The sequence below is a fragment of the Symphalangus syndactylus genome, chromosome 3, assembly GCF_028878055.3.
Source record: "Symphalangus syndactylus isolate Jambi chromosome 3, NHGRI_mSymSyn1-v2.1_pri, whole genome shotgun sequence".
NCBI lineage: Eukaryota > Metazoa > Chordata > Mammalia > Primates > Hylobatidae > Symphalangus > Symphalangus syndactylus.
The window spans coordinates 7,472,103-7,494,328 of NC_072425.2; the positions used below are offsets into that span (position 1 = coordinate 7,472,103).

A 22,226-nucleotide genomic window follows, 5' to 3' on the forward strand; every position below is an offset into this window, starting at 1 on the left:
TGATGCATTTACACCATTTAATGTTTCTATGTTAAACCAACCTTACATTTTTGGGACGGACTCCACTTGGCCATTATGTATTACTTTGGGGTAACTTTTATTCCATTTGCTTAAATTTTGTTAGGAATGTTTGCATCCATGTCCGTGAGGGATCTTGGTCTGTCACTGTCTTTTCTTGTAATATATGTTTACTTTTGGTATCAGAAAAATGCTTGCCTGATAGAATGAGCTTGGAATTATTCCCTTGCCTTTCAATTTTCTGGGAAAACTGTGTGTAGTTGGTATTACTTCTAACCGAAAACCCATTTCCTTAAAATAGGGCTATTCGGATTGCCTATGTCTTTTTGAATGAGCTTTGGTTGTTTTTGTCTTTCAAGGAATTTGTCCATTTTATCTAAGTTGTCAAACTTATTGGCTTAAAGTTGTTCATAATATTCTCCTGTTACACGTTTACTACCTGTAGAGTCTCTAGTGATGTCAGCGCTCTCATTCCCTGTGCTGGTGATTTGTGTCTTTTTGTCCTGCAGTAATTCTATGATCTGTCATTTCTAGGTCAGTTTCTACTCATCACATTTGGCCTCATATTTCCTCTTCTCTGCATGACTGGTAATTTTTTTTTTTTTGAGACGGAGTCTCGCTCTGTTGCCCAGGCTGGAGTGCAGCAGTGGCGCGATCTCAGCTCACTGCAAGCTCCGCCTCCTGGGTTCAAGTAATTCTCCTGTCTCACCCTCCAGAGTAGCTGGGATTATAGGCTCCTGCCACCACACCTGGCTAATTTTTGTATTTTTAGTAGAGACGGGGTTTCACCATGTTAGCCAGGATGGTCTCGATCTCCTGACCTCGTGATCCACCCGCCTTGGCCTCCCAAAGTGCTGGGATTACAGGCATGAGCCACAGCGCCCGGCCTAACTTTCCCCCATTTCTGAGGCAAGAGCCTTCTTAGAACTATAGTCAATGCCCTGCCAATTAGGAAGCTTTTTAAACTCTGGGTTTTGAGAGCAGATCCTATTCCCAGCTCTTTGTAAGGCTTGAAAACTTTTCCCTGTAATGTGCTCAGGTGGCCCTTCCTCCACTTTGTGTGAGTTCCTCACACGCAGGGTGCTCTTTGCTTGGACGAATTCTCAGGGGCGCTCTCTGCAGAGCTCCATGGCTCTTTTTCTGGGCATCTCTTCTCTGCGAACTCAGGGAAGCACCCAGTGTCTCCTGGGTTCCCCTTCCCTCAAATGTTGCTGGAAGTTTCTCCAGGAGGGAAGATGGGGCGATTGGCAGCCTCACTTCCCATCACTTGGGCATCACTGCCCTGAGCCACCTGTTGCCTAATGTCTGAGAACTGCTGTTTTTATTCAGTACTGTACGAAGGACCCATGCCAGGCGGGAAGGCAGGAAAATAAGTACAAAGACCAGGTACAAAGAAACAACTGTCATTTTCTCAGAAGATATGTTTTTATATGTAGGGAAGGAAAACCAAAAAATCTACAGATAAATTATTAGAATTAATAAGTAAATTTAGCAAGATCACTGGTTATAAAGTAAGTTTATAAAAGCCAATTGTATTTCCTTATACTTGCAATAAAGCTTTCTCAAATAGGATATAAAATCACTAAGAATAAAGTCTGGGTGCGGTGGCTCACACCTGTATTCCCAGCACTTTGGGAGGTTGAGGCAGGTGGATCACTTGAGGTCAGGAGTTCAAGACCAGCCTAGCAAACATGGCGAAATATCATCTCTACTAAAAATACAAAAATTAGCTGGGCATGGTAGCAGATGCCTGTAGTTCCAGATACTCAGGAGGCTGAGGCAGGAGAATCATTTGAATCTGGGAGGCAGAGGTTGCAGTAAACCGGTATCGTGCCATTGCACACCAGCCTGAGTGACACAGCGAGACTTCATCTCAAAAAAAAAAAAGAAAAGGAAGGAAGGACGAAAGAAAGAGAGAGAGAGAGAGAAAGAAAGAAGAAAGAAAGAAAGAAAGAGAAAGAAAGAAAGAAAGAAAGAAAAAGAAAAGAAAGAAAAGAAAGAAAGAATAACAGAAAAGATTGACAAATTTGACTTAATACCTTCTGGACGTCAAAGGAAATCATTGAGAGAGTGATAAGGCAACTTCCAGACCAAGAGAAGATTATTTACAGTACATATTTTACAAAAGACTGTATCCAGAATATTTTTAAGCAAAAAACCTACAAAGCAAATAAACAATAAAAGACAAACCAACTTTTTAAATGAGAAAAAGCCTTGAATAAGCACATCACAAAAGAGGATATCCAGATAGCCAATAAGTGTAGGAAAAGTTGCTAAGCACCATTAAAATCAGGGAAATGCAAATTAAGCCACAAAGAAATACCACTATCTCCCATCAGATAGGCTACCAAGTGTTGAGAAGGACGTGGAGCAACCAGAACCCTCACGGACTGCTGGTGGGATGTGCACCGGTGCAGACACTTCAGAAAACTATTTAGCAGTTTCTACTAAAGCAAAAAAACGTATGCCAATCCTATGACATATGTTGTCCAAGTCCCTTAGCATATGTCCAAGAGAAACGAGCTCATTATCCACAAAAGATCACAGTCATGGCAGCTTTAATCATCATCTGTGAAACCCAGGAGCAGCCCTAGTCCCCAGAGCAGCAGTGGATGCAGTGATCACGGTTCACAAACTCAGCTGTGAGAGACTGAACCTCGTCACAGCAGCGTGGACAGAGACTGCATGGAAGAAGCCAGATCCGAAAGTGGCAAAGTGTCCCTATTCTATCATTCCATTTGTATCAAGTTCAAAATCAGGCAAATAATTTCTGGCCATAGAAGTCAGAGAAGTGTGGGATGGGGATACACAGAGATGGACACGGGAGAAACTTTGGGGTGCTGGAATGTCCTTTACGTTTTACTTTAGAGACAGGGTCTCTCTCTGTTACCCAGGCTGGAGTGCAATGGCAATCACAGCTCACTGCAGACTCGACCTCCTCGGCTGAAGCGATCCTCCCACCTCAGCCTCCCAAGGTGATGGGATTACAGGCGTGAGCCACCGCACCTGGCCTGGAACGTTCTATGTTGAGATTTGGGCAGTGGGTTTACCAGTGCATTTGCACCCATGATTGGCATACCTTACCATGTGTCACTTATACCTCAGTAAATAGTTTGTCTTAAAATGTAGGCCTTGTCAGGTGCAGTGGGAGGATCGCTTAAGGCCAGGAGTTTGAAACCAGCCTGGGCAACATGACACAACCCCGTCTCTACAAAAAATACAAAAATTAGCCAGCCGTGGTGGCGCATGCCTGTAGTCCCACTACTCAGGGGGCTGAGGCGGGAGAATCACTTGAGGCCAGGAGGTTGAGGCTGCTGCAGTGAGCCTTGATCACACCACTGCAGTCCAGCCTGGGGGACGGAGTGAGATCCTGTGTCAAATATATACATTTAATTTTTAAAAAGTTTTAAGTAGGACTTACAGTTTAAAGTGGCAGTTAAACACAAGCATCTGTTGCCTCTTTGCTTTAAAATGAAGACAAAAATTTCAAGAGAATAAGAGGGGAGACGGGAGCTGGAACCCGGAAGGCAGATGTCCAGGCAGTGACTGTCCTCGGAGGCCTGAGAGTGCTGAACCTGCAAATGCAAGGAGCCGGTTGGCTTCGGAGCCCCAGGGAGGCATAGGAAGTGGAGGCCCAGGTTCCTCCAAGAAGCAGGGCTGGAAGCAGGGTCTCCAGGGGGCCTTTGTGAGCAGCACGGTGTTCCGGCCACAGCTGAGGACGGGGCTGGGGCTCCGTGCTGAAACCGGAAGGACACGGGTGAGACCCTTGCTGGAGGTGCACAGACGCTTCTCAGCCGACAGCACCTCTGGCCTTCCAGGGCTACCAGGCCACGCCATGCACACAGGGAGGTGGCTCCTCTGGAGGGCAGCGTTGGGCAGGAGCAGTCAGGGTTGTGGGGCCTCTTGCCAGCCACACGCGCGCTAACACTAACACACTGGGATGACTAACACTGAGTGTCAACTTGATTGGATGGAAGGATGCAAAGTATTGATCCTGGGTGTGTCTGTGAGGGTGTTGCCAAAGGAGATTCACCTTCAACTGAGTGGACCGGGAGAGGCAGACGCACCCTTAATCTAGGTGGGCACCGTCTCATCAGCTGCCAGCGAGGCTGGAATATAAAGCAGGCAGAAAAACGTGAGAAGCCTAGATGGGTCTACCGTCCCAGCCTACACCTTTCTCCGGTGCTGGACGCTTCCTGCCCTCGAACCTCAGACTCTAAGTTCTTCAGCTTTGAGACTCGGGCTGGCTCTCCTTGCTCCTCAGCTTGCAGACAGCCTATTGTGGGACCCTGTGATCGTTTGAGTTAATAAACTCACCTTTATATATATATATACATATACATACACACACACACACACACACACATATATCCTATATATAATATATATGTATATATATCCTGTGAGTTCTGTCCCTCTAGAGAACCCTAATACACACACTAAGCTGCAGCTTGGAGGAAGCAAAAGAAAACGTAAAAGCACAAACGCCGTAACTAAGATCTTTGGAAGATACTGTGTTTGTGAAGTGGAGATGGGGGCCCCACAGAAGGAGCTTTCAGACTGTAGGACAGAACCTGGTGGATGAAGGACAGGATGAGAAATGAAAGCTCAATGAGAGGTTTGGAAGATAAATTTGAAGTTGCCTTCCAAAAAGCAGTACAAAATATATAAAGAGAAGGAAAATCAAAGAGAAAAGATGTTTAAAATTGGAGATTATGTCAAGAAGGTCCAACATACAAATCACGGGGATTCCAGGAAGAAGGGAGAGCAGGGAAGGAAATTCCTAAGTCATTCATCGCTGACAGGTTTCCAGATGCGAGGCCACGGGATCCCCCAGGGGGGCCAGACTTGTCAGGTTTGTGGAGTGGCCGAAGGTGGGTGGAGAGAGACCCCCTGTTGGACACGTTGTCATGAAATTTCTCAACGTTAGTGAACATGGAAGACCGTGAAAACCTCCGGAAGAGCAGGTCACATCAGAGGGGCAGGAATAGGAATGGGTTCTGGGGTCCCAACAGCAGTTCTGGGAGCAAAGCCTGCTTGTGCTAAGGGAACGTTATCTCAACCCAGAAGTCTTGGCTCCACTGAACTCTCAAGCTGGTGTGCAGCAGGCACAAACCCTGCAGGTGCACATCTCCAAAAATACCCCGTGGACCTTATCTTGGGAAACACCCAGCGGCTGTGCTTCACCACTACCTGGAGGTCGGAGGGTGTGGACCAGGGTATGGGGGGGTCAGTCCCAGGACCTTGCAGGGCAGGAGCTAGAGAGTGGCTGGAGGCGCAGGAGGAGCCAAGTGTCAAGGGACCAGGACGGGAAACTGAGAAACAACAGAGCCAGGTAAGCATGAACCCTGAAAGCAGCAGCAGAAGGCTGAGCTGTTGAGGCCGTTGCGAGGCCAGAATATCACCAATGAGGAAGGTGCTGATTTAGCTAAAGCTCTAATACTGTTATTTTGGGAGTCCGCCTTCATGGGGAGAAGTCAATACCAAATACCCAGAAGTTAATAATCAAGAGGTCACGATCCAAGGATGTTATCTGGAAACGTGGAGGCAAATACACAACCATTTCAATGTCGACCTGCAAGTGCTAAGGATGGGGTGGGCGGGGGGCGGTGATGCCTGCATTTTCTTATAAACCTCACTTGAAGTTTAAACTATGCATGCATATGGCTATGATGAAAATGAAAATCCTAAAATGTATTAACTTAAAACAGCAATAGAGGCTGTGCCTCTCTCTCCCCACAGACAGTACCCTGAGGTGACCTCCTTGAGGCTGGAGAAGCTGAGTCCGAAGGTGCTGAGCAGGCAGGTCTTGCGTCTGCAGGAGCGGTACAGCGTAGCCCCAGGTGAGTCCAGCCCCGACATTCCTGCCCTGCAGGCCAGGGAGAGCTGCCAGGCGTGGCCAGGGACATGTTCTGTGAGTGGGGCTGCCCGTTCAGGTGCCAACCAAGACCAACCTTCCCAGAGAGCCCCTCCCTGCCTCCTGCCCAGCTAGTGCCAGAGTGGCTGTGAGGTGGGACTGGCCTGGGCCCTGCGACTGAGCAGCCGACGGGTCTGTGAGCTCCTCTGCCCACCTAAGCGGCTCCAGGAGGGCATCCTGCCTCCTGCCTGGCTGCAGAGCTGAGGGTGAGTGCTGAGTCCAAGTCCGCAGGACTGCAGCCACTCCTCCCACGCCCCTCTGGACAGGCTGATGGCCACACCTGCCTGTGTCGTTGGACACCAAGGAAGCCAGGTCCCCTTTGTTCCCAGGACCCCTGCAAGGGCCGGGAAGATGCACCGAGGCCCCGCCCACGGGGCCCTTGAATCTCAGGAGGGTTCGAGCTGGCACCTGGCCAGCAGTTTGAATTTTATCTGGATTTTGCAGTGTTTCTAGGTTCTCAGCATGGTTACAGCCCCAATCCCTTCTGTCGATGCAGTACTGTATCCAGAAGCCTTTGGACACAGTATCCCACAGGGAAAATGATGCCTAAAAACATGGCAATGTCAAGAAAGCTGCCCCGTCTGTCTGGACCTGAGGGAAGGGCCTTTGCGGCCACACCTGGGCTGCCCAGCTATGCCCCCTGAGTAACTTCTCCTTCCTCCTTCCTCCATCCTCCTGCCTTCTGTCTCCTTCCTCCCTTCCTGCTTCCTCCTTTCTCCTTCCTCCTTCCTCCCTTCCTCCTTTCTCCTTCCTCCTTCCTCCCTTCCTCCTTTCTCCTTCCTCCTTCCTCCCTTTCTCCTTCTTCCTCCTTCCTCCTTTCTCCTTCCTCCTTCCTTCCTTTCTCCCTTCCTCCTTCCTCCTTCCTCCTTTTCTTTCTCCTTCCTCCTTCCTCCTTTCTCCAAAAGTATGTGTTGGGCTTTGTGTAGGTGCTACCCAGCGGTGCCACGTGGTTTAAAGGAGTGGCGGCCCCTGGGGTGTCGGGTGCACGAGGGTAGCAGAGGCCTCATTTCTGGGAAGGAGGAAGGCGGGAGGAGGGTGCCCTCGTCACCCCTCAGACCCAGGGCAGGTGGCAGATTCCTCGGCGAGGCCTCTGCTAGAAGTCTGTGCCCTGGTGGCTGTGTTCCAGGAAGGCTGGCCCTCCCTGACTAGCCCTGGCCCCTGGCCTTGCTGTGAACTGCACAGACCCCCGCTGTAGGCTGCAGATGGGGTCCCCACCACAGGGTGCTCCCAGGTGTTGGAGGCAGGTGCTGGCAAGGGCACCCGTGTGTCTTGAGAGTGTGGGTCACAGGGACCCTCGGTGAGGTCGGGCCAGAGCCAGGCAGGAACCTCAGGGCAGATGGTCGCCCAGCTCCCCGTAGCTGCGCTCTGGGAGTGGGTGGGGGGGGCCCTGAAAGGTTGGCATCCCACTGAGGACCAGCCAGCCCGTTAGCACCACTGGCTGCTGCACCCTGGGGGGAAGGGGCTCAGCCAGACCATGGTGCCCTCCCCAGGGCCCCCTCAGGCTCTGGGGTGGAGTATGGAGGTGAGGCTGACAGAGAGCGTGGACGTGCATGTGCCTCAGTCCCTGCCGCTCACGGGGCTGGAGTCACAGGACCCACAGTGAGCAGCCAGCCCTGTCCACGAGGGTTCCATGTGCCAGTGAGAGAAGGGCAGGGCAGAAACGCAGATGCCAACGCCAGGAAGGAACCTCCCTGAGGAAAGACAGGGAGGCCCCAGAGGGAGGCCAGACGAAAGGGCACGTCGCACAAGTGCAAGGGAGACCCCACGGCCAGCGGGACCCCCAGGCTGAGTGGGGTGGACCCCAGCAGAGGCCCAGGTGGTGGAGAATGGGTGGGGTCCGGAGCAGAGGTGGAGGACGGTGAAGAGGCAGGCACAGCCCCTCTGCCCGTCTCCAGCCTGCCCCAGGAGGAGGCCGTGGTGAGGCTGCCCTGAGCCCGCAGTGCTGAGCTGGCCTTTCCTTTCAGCGGTGTGTCCCAATGCGGCCATTCAGCAGCGCCTGGCGGCCCTGCAGCACCTGTGCCACAAGCGGTTTGTGGAGGTTCGTGAGCAGGAGGGGGTCCTGGGGGCAGCCAGCCGCGGCCTGAGCCGCAGACTTCGGCCTGGGACACTCACTGCGCACTGCGGGGTGCACAGACCTCCCAAGTAGGAGATGCTTCTTGCCCCAGAGCTGGGCGAGCTGGGCCAGGCCTGGGTGAAGGGGAGGCCGTGGGGCCCTGGCTCTGGGCTGTGGCACCGGGGCGGGTGAGCACCTGGGCTCTGCCAAGGATGTACCTTGCCAGGGGTCGAGGAAGACTCCCACCAGGCCCCTATTCAGCCTCTGGAGCTGCCTGGCAACCGCCCCTTCCTTTTTGCTTTTGCAGAAGAGCCTGTCTCAGGAGAACTGGACCGACCACGTGCAGGTGAGTTCGTGCCCTTGCCCGTGAGGCTGCAGAGCGGCCTGGGCGGCTGTCCTGGGGGCACAGGCCCGGAGCCTCCTGGTGAAAGCGGGCAGAACTGAGGCCTTCGTTGAGGCTGCTGACCCCAGACCCCGTGTTGGGGCGCGTGGCCGGCAGGCAGGTGCACGGTCTCCAGGCCCGGGAGGCCTGAGCAGGAGCCGAGGGCATCGGTGGAGCCTGACTGGGCCTCGTTCCAGGCGGACGGCAGCGTCCGTGCCACCCGAACCGGCCCAGCGGAGCTGCCTGTGGGGCCGGGTGTGGGCTGAGAGTCACCAGAGAGGTGCGGGGCGCCTGGGCGAGGCCGGAAGGAGGAAGGCCGGCCCCCACCGCCCGGTGCCAGCGCGGAGCCGGCCGGAAGGGCAGCGGACGTCCTGAAGAATGCGGGTGGCTTCCACATATTGTCGTCCACGTGGGAACCCACGCCGGGGAAGCAGCCTCAGGCTGCTGGGCCTGAAGCCAGCAGGGCAGGCGGACCCTCCTGGAGGCCGTGGGGTGGGAGGTCGTGCAGGAGCTCAGCCTGCCGGGCAGGTCCCCTCCCTTCCCGCCTGACACTCAAGGCCATCCTGGACCCATGGACTCCAGGACCTTGCAGGGAGGGAGACCCTCGCTCGTGCTGGGCCCTGCATTTCCCGGCGGGGGCTGAGGGTCCCGCAGGCCTGTAGGTGCCTCTGCTCCTGGGCTGGGCGCTGCCACGGGTGGCTGTGGGGCGGGAGAGAGCTCACCCTGGTGAGGATGAGGTTTCTCGGGACCCCCTTGGTCATTGCCACCCCGAGGGCACCCCTCTGTCTGCTCCTGGGCCATGGGTGAATGGGTGCCCACTAGCCTCTGAGCCCTGCCAGCCAAACCTCACACAGCGAGGAGGAGGGGAAGGGGCAGAGGGGCTCCCCCGGCAAGACGAGGAGCATGGAGATGGGGCAGGCTGGGCAGGTGCTCCAGAAAACACACCCGGGCTCCTGGGACCCGGGGTGGGGGCAGATGCCTGGTGAGAGCAGGAGGGCTGGTGGAAGCTTGGAGACCAGGAGGGCCGGTGGAGGTTTGGAGGCCGGGAGGGCCGGTGGAGGCTTGGAGGCCAGGAGGGCCGGTGGAGGCTTGGAGGCCGGGAGGGCCGGTGGAGGCTTGGAGGCTGGGAAGGTCAGCGGAGGCTTGGAGACCAGGAGGGCCGGTGGAGGCTTGGAGGCTGGGAAGGTCGGCGGAGGCTTGGAGGCTGGGAAGGTCGGCAGAGGCTTGGAGGCCGGGAGGGCCGGTGGAGGCTTGGAGGCCAGGAGGGCCGGTGGAGGCTTGGAGGCCAGGAGGGCCGGTGGAGGCTTGGAGGCCGGGAAGGTCAGCGGAGGCTTGGAGGCCGGGAAGGTCAGCGGAGGCTTGGAGGCCGGGAAGGTCAGCGGAGGCTTGGAGGCCGGGAAGGTCAGCGGAGGCTTGGAGGCCAGGAGGGGCCGGCTGGGGCTGAACGGAGGTGGGCAGCCTTCACCTCAGGCTTGGAGACCCGGAAGGCCGGCTGGGGCTACACTGGGGTGGACAGCGTTTGCCTCAGCACCTCTATCTCAGCCGTTTTGGTCCTGTGGAACCTTGACCTCAGGCAGGACAGACGCTGCAGGCCTCGGGTGGACGGCCGCCCCTCCTCCCCGAGTGCTCAGAGCCAGTCTGCAAGGTTGGGGTCTACGGGGGTCCCTCGGGGCAGAGCCCTGTGGCACCACAACGTCCCCATCTCCATCCTCACGACCACCCTCCTCACAGGGCCTGGTGGGGCAGAGCCCGTGCCTTCAGGAGCAGCTGTCTCAGCTGCTGGTCTCCCACGGTGACCCAGTCACGGCCGCGCAGTGTGCCATGGACCTCTCGCTGCCCGAGGAGCGGCTGCCTGCTGCGGTGGCTGTGGAACTCCACCGGCTCAGACTCCAGGGGAGGTGAGCGCCACCAGGGTGACCCCAGCCAGGGGTGGGTTCCGCCCAGGATGGCCCCTACCCTTGGGACGACAGCTCACCAGACTTCACGCCAGTGGCTTGAGAATTAGAAATCAAGACAAAACAAAGAGCACAGCTATACACAGAGCAGACAAGACAGCAGGGCCCAGCCCTCCTCCTCTGCTGCCAGATCCATGGCCAGCCCGACCCACGTGGAACCCTGAGGAGCAGGCTGCCCTATGGCCTGGCGGGGGCAGTCACCAGGGCCACTGGGAGGAGAGGCAGGAGCAGGAGTCATGCTGGGCTGGACTGAGCCGGTGTGGGAGGAGGAGCCAGGACCTGAGATGCCCCCACCAAACAGGCCCTGAATGCTCCCCTCCTGCTCCAAGGTCAGAGTGAGTGGGGGACCAGGGTGGGGGCGCGACCAGCTCTGCTCCTCCCAGGGCGACTGAGGCTGACTCGAGGCTGGAGGTGAAGGACATGAAGGACCAGTACTACCAGCTGCCCATCCCCAGGGAGAACGTCCATCTCCTGGCCTCGTGGGAAGACCTGACCAGACACGAGGGTGCACTCCTGCAGGTGGGTTCCTTGGCTGCTGGGGCAGCGCCCGGTGGTGGGATCCCCCTGCCAGGCATTGGAGGAGCCTCAGGGGCATGGCATTCAGAGAGAGGCAAGGCCTCTGGGCATGAGCCCGCCAGGTGCCTCAGGGCTGCTGTGAGGGCAGCCGTTCCCCCACGCTGTGCTGCTGAGACTCCAGGATGCTGAGTGCTGGCATTTACCCAGTCCTGCCAGCCTGTGGAAGGTGCCGTGGAATCCCCATTTTACAGACGGGGCCCGAGACGTGGGGTGCCTCCCTGATACGGGCACTGCCGTTGGCACCAGGCCAGGCTCTTGCTTGCGACAGCCAGGCCTCCCTCTCTGGTCCAGCTGCAGAAAGCAGGGGGCAGCTGGAGCACTGGCCTTAGAGCCCCCCCAACAGCCCCAGCCCTGCAAGCATGCAGGGGTGCAGGGGCGTCTCCCTGAGGCTCACAGAGCTGCTCAGGCCCTCCAGCCTGCGGTCCCTGCAGAGCCGAGTTGGCCCTGATGGTCACATCTGCCCCTCTCTGCCCGCAGCGCCACCAAGTGGTTGGTGTGGACCTGGAGTGGACACCGGTGTTTGTTGCTGGGGGCCGGCCTCGGCCGTCACTCCTGCAGGTGGCTGTGGAGGGCCACGTGTTCCTTCTGGACATCCTGGCACTCTCGCAGCCACCAACAGGGCAGGGAGCCCAGGCCTTTTCCCGGCTGGTGGCCCAGCTCCTCTCGGACCCCTCTATCACCAAGCTGGGTGAGTGAAGCCCTGGGGGCCCCTGCCCAGTCCAGAAGGGAAGCAGCCTGCACCCCTGCCTGACCCTTCCCTCCGTGTGCCCCAGGGAGGGTGCTGGGTGCACCCTGGGGTCAGGGGACAGTGCCGTCCCTGCCTGCAGGCACCCCTCCCATGATGGTTCCTGCCCACAGGCTACGGGATGGTGGGAGACCTGCAGAAACTGGGCACATCCTGCCCCACTCTGGCCCATGTGGAGAAGCAGATTCTGGGCAGCATAGACCTGCTGCTGGTGCACAGACAGGTGGGCACCCACTGAGCCGCTCACATGATGCCAGGGTGGGCCTGGGGTTCGAGGGCTGCTTGGGGCCCCTCCACACCTTCCCAGCGGCCCTGGGCTTCTCCCGCCGGATTCCTGTCAGCTCAGCCTTAGTCACCAGGGCCCCGGAGCAGAGCCTGGCAGAGGTGGATCTGGCGTCCCCAGGGAGGGAGCAGGACCTCCTGATGCAGGCATCCCTGAGCCCCTGTGGGGCCCTTATCTGATGTGAGGACACCTTCCCCCAGACCTGAGCCCTGGGTTCCACTTGGAGGAGCTCCGGGAGGGAGCCCCTGGGGCTCTATCTAGCACCTTCCCCGTGATCCCCACCCCTCTCTATCTAGCACCTTCCCCATGATCCCCCCCCCTCTCTATCTAGCACCTTCCCCGTGATCCCCACCCTTCTCTATCTAGCACCTTCCCCATGATCCCCACCCCTCTCTATCTAGCACCTTCCCCGTGATCCCCACCCCTCTCTATCTAGCACCTTCCCCGTGATCCCCACCCCTCTCTATCTAGCACCTTCCCCGTGATCCCCACCCCTCTCTATCTAGCACCTTCCCCGTGATCCCCACCCCTCTCTATCTAGCACCTTCCCCGTGATCCCCACCCCTCTCTATCTAGCACCTTCCCCGTGATCCCCACCCCTCTCTATCTAGCACCTTCCCCGTGATCCCCACCCCTCTCTATCTAGCACCTTCCCCGTGATCCCCACCCTTCTCTATCTAGCCCCCTCCTCGTGATCCCCCCCCCTCTCTATCTAGCACCTTCCCCGTGATCCCCACCCCTCTCTAGGGCATACAGCCACCCCAGACACACGTGGAGGCCCCCCCAACATGAGCACTAGAGCCCCCCAGGGGTGGTTTTGTTGCATTTGTCTGTATTTCTGCTGTTTTATGCACAGCACACACAGTGCTCCTCTTTTGAAGATAAAACAGAGACCGAGAGCTGGCCACACGGCCTCAGGGCCCTCACTCTCTGAGGCTGTGAGGGGCTGGGCGGGGTGACCGTAGGACTGCTGACCAGGGCCCCCAGAGCTGACCCTGGTGTGCAGTACCTACAGCCTGCGACCCCCACGTGGAGCCTCTCCTCGGACGTGTCCGCTCCTTCTCCCTGTCTCTGCTGCACGGGCCGCTGGTGGAGGAGGCGGGGCCTCCTCCAGAGCCCCCACAGGGCTGGTGTGAGTGGGCGCGGTGACTGTGTTCCCTCCAGGGCCAGACGCATTACCCTACAGGGCACTGTCTCCGCAGATGCGGGTGGCGAACATGCTAGCCCCAGGCGTGGACAGGGCCAGGGGGCTGAGGGGCCTGAGCCTCCTGGTGCAACAGGTGCTGGGCACAGCCCTGGACAAGACGCAGCAGCTGTCCAACTGGGACCGGAGGCCGCTCTGCGAGGAGCAGCTCATCTACGCAGGTGTGTGGGGGCAGTAGGTGGAAGTGACCCCTCCTCACGCCCCACGGCCCTCCCGCCCTCTGCCCCGGGAGGCTGAGGCCAACTCCCCACACAGCTGCTGACGCCTACTGCCTGCTGGAGGTGCACCAAGCCCTGTGCAGAGAGCCCGCCCGCTTCCACCTGTCGGAGGACCTGGCTGGAAGCCGGAGGCCCAGGCACAGAGAGAGACCAGAGGCACGGAAGCCACCTGGCCTGCCGAAAGCGTCAGCATCGGCCGCACCCAGGCAGGTGGGTGAAGCCCGGCAGGGTCCGTTTGTCAGGATTCTTGGGGAAGGAGGTCCCTGTCCATAAACCAAGGACCTGCGTGGAGACAAGGCCGCTGGTCAGAGCGTGTGAAGGGGCCCGGCTCCTGGAGCGAGAGGGGAGCAAAGGCCTAAACTTCCTGCATGACTGTCATGGGGGCTGCCCTTGCCTGGGGGGGCCACTGCTCAGGAGGCAGCTGTGCCCCTGAGTGCCCCTGTCCCCTCCTGACACTTGGCCTGGCACCATGGCCCAAAGCAGCATCTAGCCCCTCCCCATGATCCCCACCCCTCTCTATCTAGCCCCTCCCCCAATCCCCACCCCTCTCTAGCCCCCTCCTCGTGATCCCCACCCCTCTCTAGCACCTTCCCCGTGATCCCCACCCCTCTCCAGGGCACACACGCCACCCCAGACACACACGTGGAGGCCCCCCCAGCATGAGCACTAGAGCCCCCCAGGGGTGGTTTCGTTGCGTTTTGTCTGCATTTCTGCTGTTTTATGCACAGCACACACAGTGCTCCTCTTTTGAAGATAAAACAGAGACGGAGAGCTGGCCACACAGCCTCAGGGCCCTTGCTCTCTGAGGCTGTGAGGGGCTGGGCGGGGTGACCGTGGGACTGCTGACCGGGGCCTCACTGCAGGTCCCTGTGGCTGAGGGCACCGCCCCTCAGGTCCCGGCCAGGGCCTTCCGCGTGGTGTGTGACAACATGCTGCAGGGGCTGGCACGGAGCCTCCGCTGTCTGGGTGTGGATGCACGCATGCTGGGCGACAGTGAAGACCACCGCAGGGCGGCCGAGGTGAGTGTGCGGGGAGGGTCTTGGGGTCCTCCCAAGGTGCAGCTGCCCCTAGCACAGGTGTGCCCACCCCTAGCACCAAACTCCTTCCTCCAGCTCATCCATGGCTGCCAGCTGTGCCAGGCAGGCTCTGGGAACAGGACGGGGTGGCCAAGGATGGAGTGGTTGGGGGCCAAGTGGCTGAGATGGTCCCAGCCTCAGCCCTCGTTGTCCTACAAAAGGAATTTACAGACGTAATTGACACTATTAATGAGTTGAACTTAAAATAGAGAGTCTATCTTATTTGGGTGGGCCCAGTGTAATCACATGAGCCCTTAAAAGCAGAAATGGGGCCGGACGCAGTGGCTCATGCCTATAATCCCAGCACCTTGGGAGGCCGAGGTGGGTGGATCACTTGAGGCCAGGAGTTTGAGACCAGCCTGGCCAACATGGTGAAACCCCATCTCTACTAAAAATAGAAAAATTAGCTGGGCGTAGTGGCGGGCACCTGTAATCCCAGCTACTCAGGAGGCTGAAGCACGAGAATCGCTTAAACCCCGGAGTTTGAGACCAGCCTGGCCAACATGGTGAAACCCCATCTCTACTAAAAATAGAAAAATTAGCTGGGCGTAGTGGCGGGCACCTGTAATCCCAGCTACTCAGGAGGCTGAAGCACGAGAATCGCTTAAACCCCGGAGGCAGAGGTTGCAGTGAGCTGACATTGCGCCACTGCACTCCAGCCTGGCTGACAGAGCGAGACTCCATCTAAAAAAAAAAAAAAAAAAAAAAAAGCAGGAATGAAACGCACAAGACAGAGAGATTCAAAGCACGGGAAGGATTCCATGTCCCATTGTTGGCTTGAAGATGTGAAGATGGAGGAGGTTGGCCGGGCACGGTGCCTCACGCCTGTAATCCCAGCACTTTGGGAGGCCGAGGCGGGCGGATCACGAGGTCAGGAGATCGAGACCATCCTGGCTAACACGGTGAAACCCCGTCTCTACTAAAAATAAAAATAAAACAAATTAGCTGGGCGTGGCGTCGGGCGCCTGTAGTCCCAGCTACTCGGGAGGCTGAGGCAGGAGAATGGCGTGAACCCGGGAGGCACAGCTTGCAGTGAGCTGAGATCGCGCCACTGCACTCCAGCCTGGGCGACAGAGCGAGACTCTGTCTCAAAAAAAAAAAAAAAAAAAAGATGATAGAGGAGGCCACACAAGGAAACCTCAGTCCAACAGCCACAAGCAGCCAGATTCTGCCAACACCTGACCAAGCCCAGAAACAGGTTCTTCCCCGGAGTCTCCTAAGAGGAGCCTGGTCGCGAACACTGTGATTTCAGCCATGAGACCCTGAGCAGAGAACCTGGTTGAGTCCACCGGACTTCTGGACTTCCACAGAGCTCTGCTGTAAGCTGCTGAGCTTTTAGTAAATTATGACAGCAGCATTAGAAAAATGACATGGAGGCTGGGTGCTCACGCCTGTAATCCCTGCACTTTGGGAGGCCGAGGCAGGTGGATCACAAGGTCAGGGGTTCAAGACCAGCCTGGCCGAGATGGTGAAACCCTGTCTCTCCTAAAAATACAAAAATTAGCCGGGCATGGTGGTGGGCGCCTGTAATCCCAGCTACTCGGAAGGCTGAGGCAGAGAATTGCTTGAACCCGGGAGGCGGAGGTGGCAGCAGTGAGTGGAGATTGCACCACTGCACTCCAGCCTGGGTGACAGAGCAAGACTCCGTCTCAAAACAATAGAGAAAAAAAAAGAATGTGGATGTGGTACCAGGTGTGGGGTGCTGGTGTATCACACAGCTAAAAATGCAGAAGTAGTTTCAGATCAGGGAATGAGTAGAGGGTGGAAAAGTTCTGAGGATCACAACATGAAAGGCCTAGAGGGCCTTGAAACAGACCGTCTGTAGAAATACGGACATTAAAAGTGTCGAAGGTTAGGAAATAGAGGTGGGATGCTGGTAAATGCAGCTGAAACAGACGGAGCCGAGATAGTCAGACCTAAACCACAAGAGTGTGAGGGTGTCAGATCAAAGCCAATTGACCAGTTTTCTCCCTCGGGTGTAAGAAGTGGGTTAGTTGGTGTTTATTCTTCATGGAGAGGCGGAATCCATCCTGAACCCTCGATTTGTTTAAATACTAGTTATGGGTAATCTTACCCATATATTTTTCTAATTACTTTTATTCCTTCTTTTTTTCCTTCAGTAAGGAGTGAATTTTTTTTTTTTTTTTTTTTTTTTTTTGAGACGGAGTGTGGCTCTGTCTCCCAGCCTGGAGCGCCATGGCCTGATCTAGGCTCACCACAAGCTCTGCCTCCCAGGTTCGCACCATTCTCCTACCTCAGCCTCCCAAGCAGCTGAGACTACAGGCTCCTGCCACCATGCCCGGCTAATTTTTTGTATTTTTAGTACAGACGGGGTTTCACCGTGTGAGTCAGGATGGTCTCGATCAAGGAGTGAAGTATTTTTCTAATTACTTTTCACTGGTTTTTATCTCCTAGGTCTTCTGTTCCAAGCTCTTAGTGAATTCTGTATTTTTAGGACTTGCTCTACAAATAGTACAGCTTTATTTTCACCCTCATTTTTTTTCTGCAGTTTCAAGGATTGTCTGTTTATGTCTGTCTAGGATGTTCTAGACAGACGTTCACGTTTGTAACCACCTTACTCACAGCTGTAATAATCTCACAGATGCAGACATAGCTTCAGGCATTTTCTGGAGAGAACATTTTTTAAGAAGGGAAGCTTTGGTATCCTTTTGGCTTCTATGGAGCTTTTGCTTTCTCTTTCTTTTCTTTTTTTTTTCTTTTTTTTTTTGTTTTTGAGACAAAGCTTCACTCTGTTGCCCAGGCTGGAGTGCAGTGGTGCTACCTGGGCCCACTGCAACCTCCGCCTCCCGGGTTCAAGTGATTCTCCTGTCTAAGCCTCCTGAGTAGCTGGGATCACAGGCGCTCACCACTACACCCAACTAATTTTTGTATTTTTAGTAGAGACAGGGTTTCTCCATGTTGGTCAGGCTGGTCTCGACTTCCTGACCTCAGGTGATCTGCCCACCTCGGCCTCCCAAAGTGCTGAGATTACAGGCGTGAGCCACCGCACCCTGCAGGATCTTTCCAAATCATGTGTTTTCTACTAAGACTCCTGGAGAGATGAGTTAATTGTTTCATATAAGGATTATACCTTGAGTTTCATTCTCCATACCTTTCAAAAGGAGCATTACTAATAAATTTACAAACATTTTTTAAAAAGAAAAAGGAAAGAGAGCACTCCAGGCGAGAGTCCAGAGGATGTGAGGAGCATGTCCTGACAAAGTGGAGGGAGGCACAGTGCCTGTCACATCCAGGCAGTGGCGGGAAACGCCATGGGGCTGTGTCCTGCTGTCAGACAGAAGCTGACTTTGTCAGGTGAACCTGGGTGTTCCGCTGACAGCAGAGACCTCCAGACAGTGGAAGGTGCAGCCTGGCCTGTTCTCGCCGCTTATGGTGAAATGTGAGCAGAAGACCTGGATATTCAGCTGAGGAGATCTCCAGACTGTGGAAGGTGCAGCCTGGCCTGTTCCTGCTGCTTATGGTGAAATGTGAGCAGGAGGGAGTGAGGGGAGCGCTCTTAAACAAAAAGGAACTAGGACTTGATGATTTGGGAAACTTTCATCCTGTCCAGATGGCAAAAGATGCTAAGAATAAGTGATCGCTCCCAAAAGTGTGACCTGAAAAGCCGAGTGTGTATCTGTGCAGGAGTGAGGTCGGAACAGTCAGTCTTCGAAAGCAAACCCGCGGCTTCTAGAAAGCACAGGGGCATCAGCCCTTGGCCGCCTCCGCAGATGCCGAAGTGGACAGGAAATGTGCCAGCGAAGTTCCACGCCACTCACGATCTTCCCAGACATGTCTCATCAGCCACCGCAAGCATGGAAGCCAGTTCTTGATAGTAAATCTCTTAATATTTATCTCTCATTGGTTCGCTTCTCTAGATCGGCCCAACTGACCAATTTTGGTGCCGGAAGTTGTTGCAGAGGAAAGTCTTACAGATGAGCCATCTGCACTGCTTCTGGGACTTCTGGAACTGGTTCTCTATATTATTAGATTTAGAGACGCTAAGGGCCTAGTTTCCAGTAGTAAAGAGGGTACAGGCCGGGCGCGGTGGCTCACGCCTGTAATCCCAGCACTTTGGGAGGCCGAGGTGGGCGGATCACCAGGTCAGAAGATTGAGACCATCCTGGCTAACACGGTGAAACCCCGTCTCTACTAAAAATATTAAAAATTAGCCAGGTGTGGTGGCGGGCACCTGTAGTCCCAGCTACTCAGGAGGCTGAGGCAGGAGAATGGCATGAACCCGGGGGTTGGAGGTTGCAGTGAGCCGAGATCACGCCACTGCACTCTAGCCTGGGTGACAGAGTGAGACTCTGTCTTAAAAAAAAAAAAAAGGATACAGTAGTCCATGGTGAGATGTTGCAAAATTATTCAAAATATTGCCATGGGATACCCTTCATTGGGAACCTATAGAAGCACAGATTCTGATGGAACAAGTATCTGCTACTTCCAAACATTGCAGGCAAACTAATGGATATGATGGGATGGGCTGGTTGCTCCTAACTGTGCTGGAAAAAGTGGGAAAGAAAAAGGTGAGCTCAGGCTCCACACGAAGGACCTGCAAGCTTCTATATTGGCCCTAAAAGAAGCCCTTATCCCCTGTAGCTGCAGAAGTAAAATTGCTGAACACGCAATTTTACTAGAATTTAATCCTGTGAGCAGCTGAATTACAACAGAAATTAAATTCACAACTGATGTTATTAAACTTTGTCCACTTGGCCAGTCCTGTCCATGTAAAGTTATATTTCATTGTCTTTGAACTTGCTTTTCTCTGATTCTTTTGTTTGTTTGTTTGTTTGAAACAGAGTCTTACTCTGTCACCCAGGCTGGAGTGCAGTGGTGTGATCTTGGCTCACTGCAACCTCCGCCTCCCGGATTCAAGCGATTCTCCTGCCTCAGGCTCCCCAGTAGCTGGGATTACAGACACCCACCACCACGTCCAGCTAATTTTTATATTTTTAGTAGAGACAGGGTTTCACCATGTTGGCTGGGATGGTCTTGATCTCCTGACCTCGTAATCCACCTGCCTTGGCCTCCCAAAGTACTGGGATTACAGGTGTGAGCCACCACGCCCGGCCCCTTCTCTGATTCTTGATGAAGTTGAGCATCTTTCCATATGTTCCCTAGCTATTTGCACTTTCTGTTCTGTGGAACGTCTTGTGGCTGCCACTGCTGCCCTAAGAAAGGCCTGGCTGCAAGGCTGGGAACTCGGCTGGGAAACAGTTCCCTGACTGATATAAACCTTCCCTGATGACGAAGGTGGTTTGTGGTTCCTAATCTTTACAAATAACGTGGTTTATGCTGGACACCACTTTCCTCCTAGGACTCTGGAATTTTGGTATATGCCAGGCAGAGGGTATCAGTGTGACCACCCCCAGTAAAAACCTCAGGCGACGAATCCCTACTGAACTTCTCAGATAGACAACACTTCACAAATGTCATTACAACTTATGCAGAAGTTAAGCACACCATACAGGATTCCCCTGGGCGAGGGCTCCTGGGTGCCTGAGCCCTGTTTCCTCTGACTTCCCTGGGAGACGGCTCCTGGGTGCCTGAGCCCCGTTTCCTGGGTGCCTGAGGCCCCATGTGCCTTTTCCCTTTGCTGACATTGCTGTGTACTATTCACCGTAATGAGTCTTAGCCAGAGTGTGACTGTGTGCTGAGTCCTGTGAGTAACACTGAATCACCTCAGGATGATCTTGGGGACCCTTAACACATGCCTGGTCCAGTCTTTTGCTTTCTTTTTTTTAAGAGACAGGGTCTCATTCTGTCTGGCTAGAGTGTAGTGGTATGATCATAGCTGACTGCAGCCTCAAAATCCTAGGCTTAAGTGAGCCTCCCAACTCAGCCTCCCGAGTAGCCAGGAACACAGGCACAGGCCACCACACTCAGCTAATTTTTAAAATGTTTCGTGGAGACAGGATCTCGCTATGTTGTCTAGGCTGGTCTTGAACTCCTGACCTCGAGCGATCCTCCTGCTTCAGCCTCCCAAAGTGCTGGGATTACAGGTGTGAGCCACCGCGCCCGGCCTGGCCTTGAGTTTTTACATGATGCCACGATGTCTTAATTCCTCTAGCGTTATCACTCATCTTCGTATCTGGTAGGGTGAGCATCTACCTTGTTCTTCTCCTTCAGTCCTTTGTCCTTTCTATATAGGTTTAGAAACAGCTCACCAATTCGGTTTTGCTTGGAACTGCATTGACTCTGTAAATCAATTTAGGGAAAAATGACATATTTAAGATATTGAGGCCAGGTGCAGTGGCCTCACCTATAATCTCAGCACTTTGGGAGGCCAAGGCAGGGGAATTGCTTGAGCCCAGGAGTTTGAGACCAGCCTGGTAACATAGTGAGACATTGTTTCTTAAAAAAAAATAGCCAGGCATGGTGGTGCGCACCTGTGGTCCTGGCCACCTGGGGGACTGAGGTGGGAGGATCACTTGAACCCATGAGATCGAGGCTACACAGTGAGCCATGATCATGCCACTGCACTCCAGCCTGGGCAACACAGAAAGATCTCATTTAAAAAAAAAAAAAAGATATTGAGTCTTCTATTCATGAATATTTAACTCTTTCTTTTTTCCTTTTTTTTTTTTTTTTTGAGATGGAGTCTCACTGTGTTGCCCAGACTGGAGTGCAGTGGCGCGATCTCGGCTCACTGCAACCTCCGCCTCCTGGGTTCAAGTGATTCTCCTGCCTCAGCCTCCTGAGTAGCTGGGATTACAGGCACGCACCACCACACCCAGCTAATTTTTGTATTTTTAGTAGAGATGAGGTTTAATCATGTTGGCCAGGCTGGTCTTAAACTCCTGACCTCATGATCCGCCCACCTCAGCCTCCCAAAGTGCTGAGATTACAGGTGTGAGCCACCACGCCTGGCCTCTTTCAAACACATTTAATAACCTCCATAAAGATCTTGCATGTCTTTTGTTAGATTTCATCTCAGGAACTTTAGATTTTTGTTGCTTTTATAAATCACGTGGGTTTTATTTTCTGCTGATACATGGACTGTGGTTGCTCTTGATGCATCAGTCTTCTGTCCAGAAAACTTGCTAAATGCCCCTGAATCTTACTGAATTGGTTGTCAGTTATCTGGGGTTCTGTTTGTACACATCATCTGCAAACTATGAGGGTTTTATTTCTTCCTTTCCAATCCTTATATCTTTTCCTTCCTTATCTTATTTCATTAATCAAGATCTCCAAGACAGTTTTGAATAGAAATGCCGATGGTAGCCATCCTTGTCTTGTTTCTGATTTAGAAAGGAATGTTTTAACATGAAGTATGGTGGTTGCTCGATATTCTGTACCAGGCTGAGGCAGTTCCCCCACGATTCCACATTTGCTGTTGGTTTTTGTTATGAATGAATATTGAATTCGACCTACCTAATGCTTTCCCAGCAGCTTTTCAGATACTCATAGGGTTATTTTTCCTTTAATCTGTAAATGTGACGAATGACATTATTAACTTTTTGAATTTGGGACTAATCTTTCTTTCCTGGGTTAAATTCTTTTTTTTTTTTTTTTTTTTTTTTGAGACGGAGTCTCGCTCTTTCACCCAGGCTGGAGTGCAGTGGCGCGATCTTGGCTCACTGCAGGCTCCGCCCCCCGGGGTTCACGCCATTCTCCTGCCTCAGCCTCCCACGTAGCTGGGACTACAGGCGCCTGCCACCTCGCCCGGCTAATTTTTTGTATTTTTAGTACAGACGGGGTTTCACCGTGTTAGCCAGGATGGTCTCGATCTCCTGACCTCGTGATCCGCCCGCCTCGGCCTCCCAAAGTGCTGGGATTACAGGCGTGAGCCACCG

At 54.4% G+C, this 22,226-nt stretch overlaps 1 protein-coding gene across 9 annotated transcripts in view; it reads left to right on the top strand.

Annotated features, from left to right (window-relative positions):
* Window positions 1-22,226, top strand: part of EXD3 (exonuclease 3'-5' domain containing 3) — a 113,097-nt gene that overhangs the window by 60,071 nt on the left and 30,800 nt on the right. For 7 of the 9 annotated variants that reach the window (XM_055270181.2, XM_055270187.2, XM_055270180.2 and 4 more), the window contains 10 exons: window positions 5,761-5,861; window positions 7,900-7,973; window positions 8,296-8,334; window positions 10,102-10,268; window positions 10,709-10,844; window positions 11,379-11,589; window positions 11,760-11,869; window positions 13,132-13,294; window positions 13,389-13,561; window positions 14,215-14,370. In XM_055270181.2, the coding sequence (XP_055126156.1) occupies window positions 5,761-5,861; window positions 7,900-7,973; window positions 8,296-8,334; window positions 10,102-10,268; window positions 10,709-10,844; window positions 11,379-11,589; window positions 11,760-11,869; window positions 13,132-13,294; window positions 13,389-13,561; window positions 14,215-14,370 (1,330 nt within the window). The remainder of the gene's footprint in view (window positions 1-5,760; window positions 5,862-7,899; window positions 7,974-8,295; window positions 8,335-10,101; window positions 10,269-10,708; window positions 10,845-11,378; window positions 11,590-11,759; window positions 11,870-13,131; window positions 13,295-13,388; window positions 13,562-14,214; window positions 14,371-22,226) is intronic. The other 2 variants (XM_055270183.2, XM_055270185.2) reach the window with 2 other exon arrangements.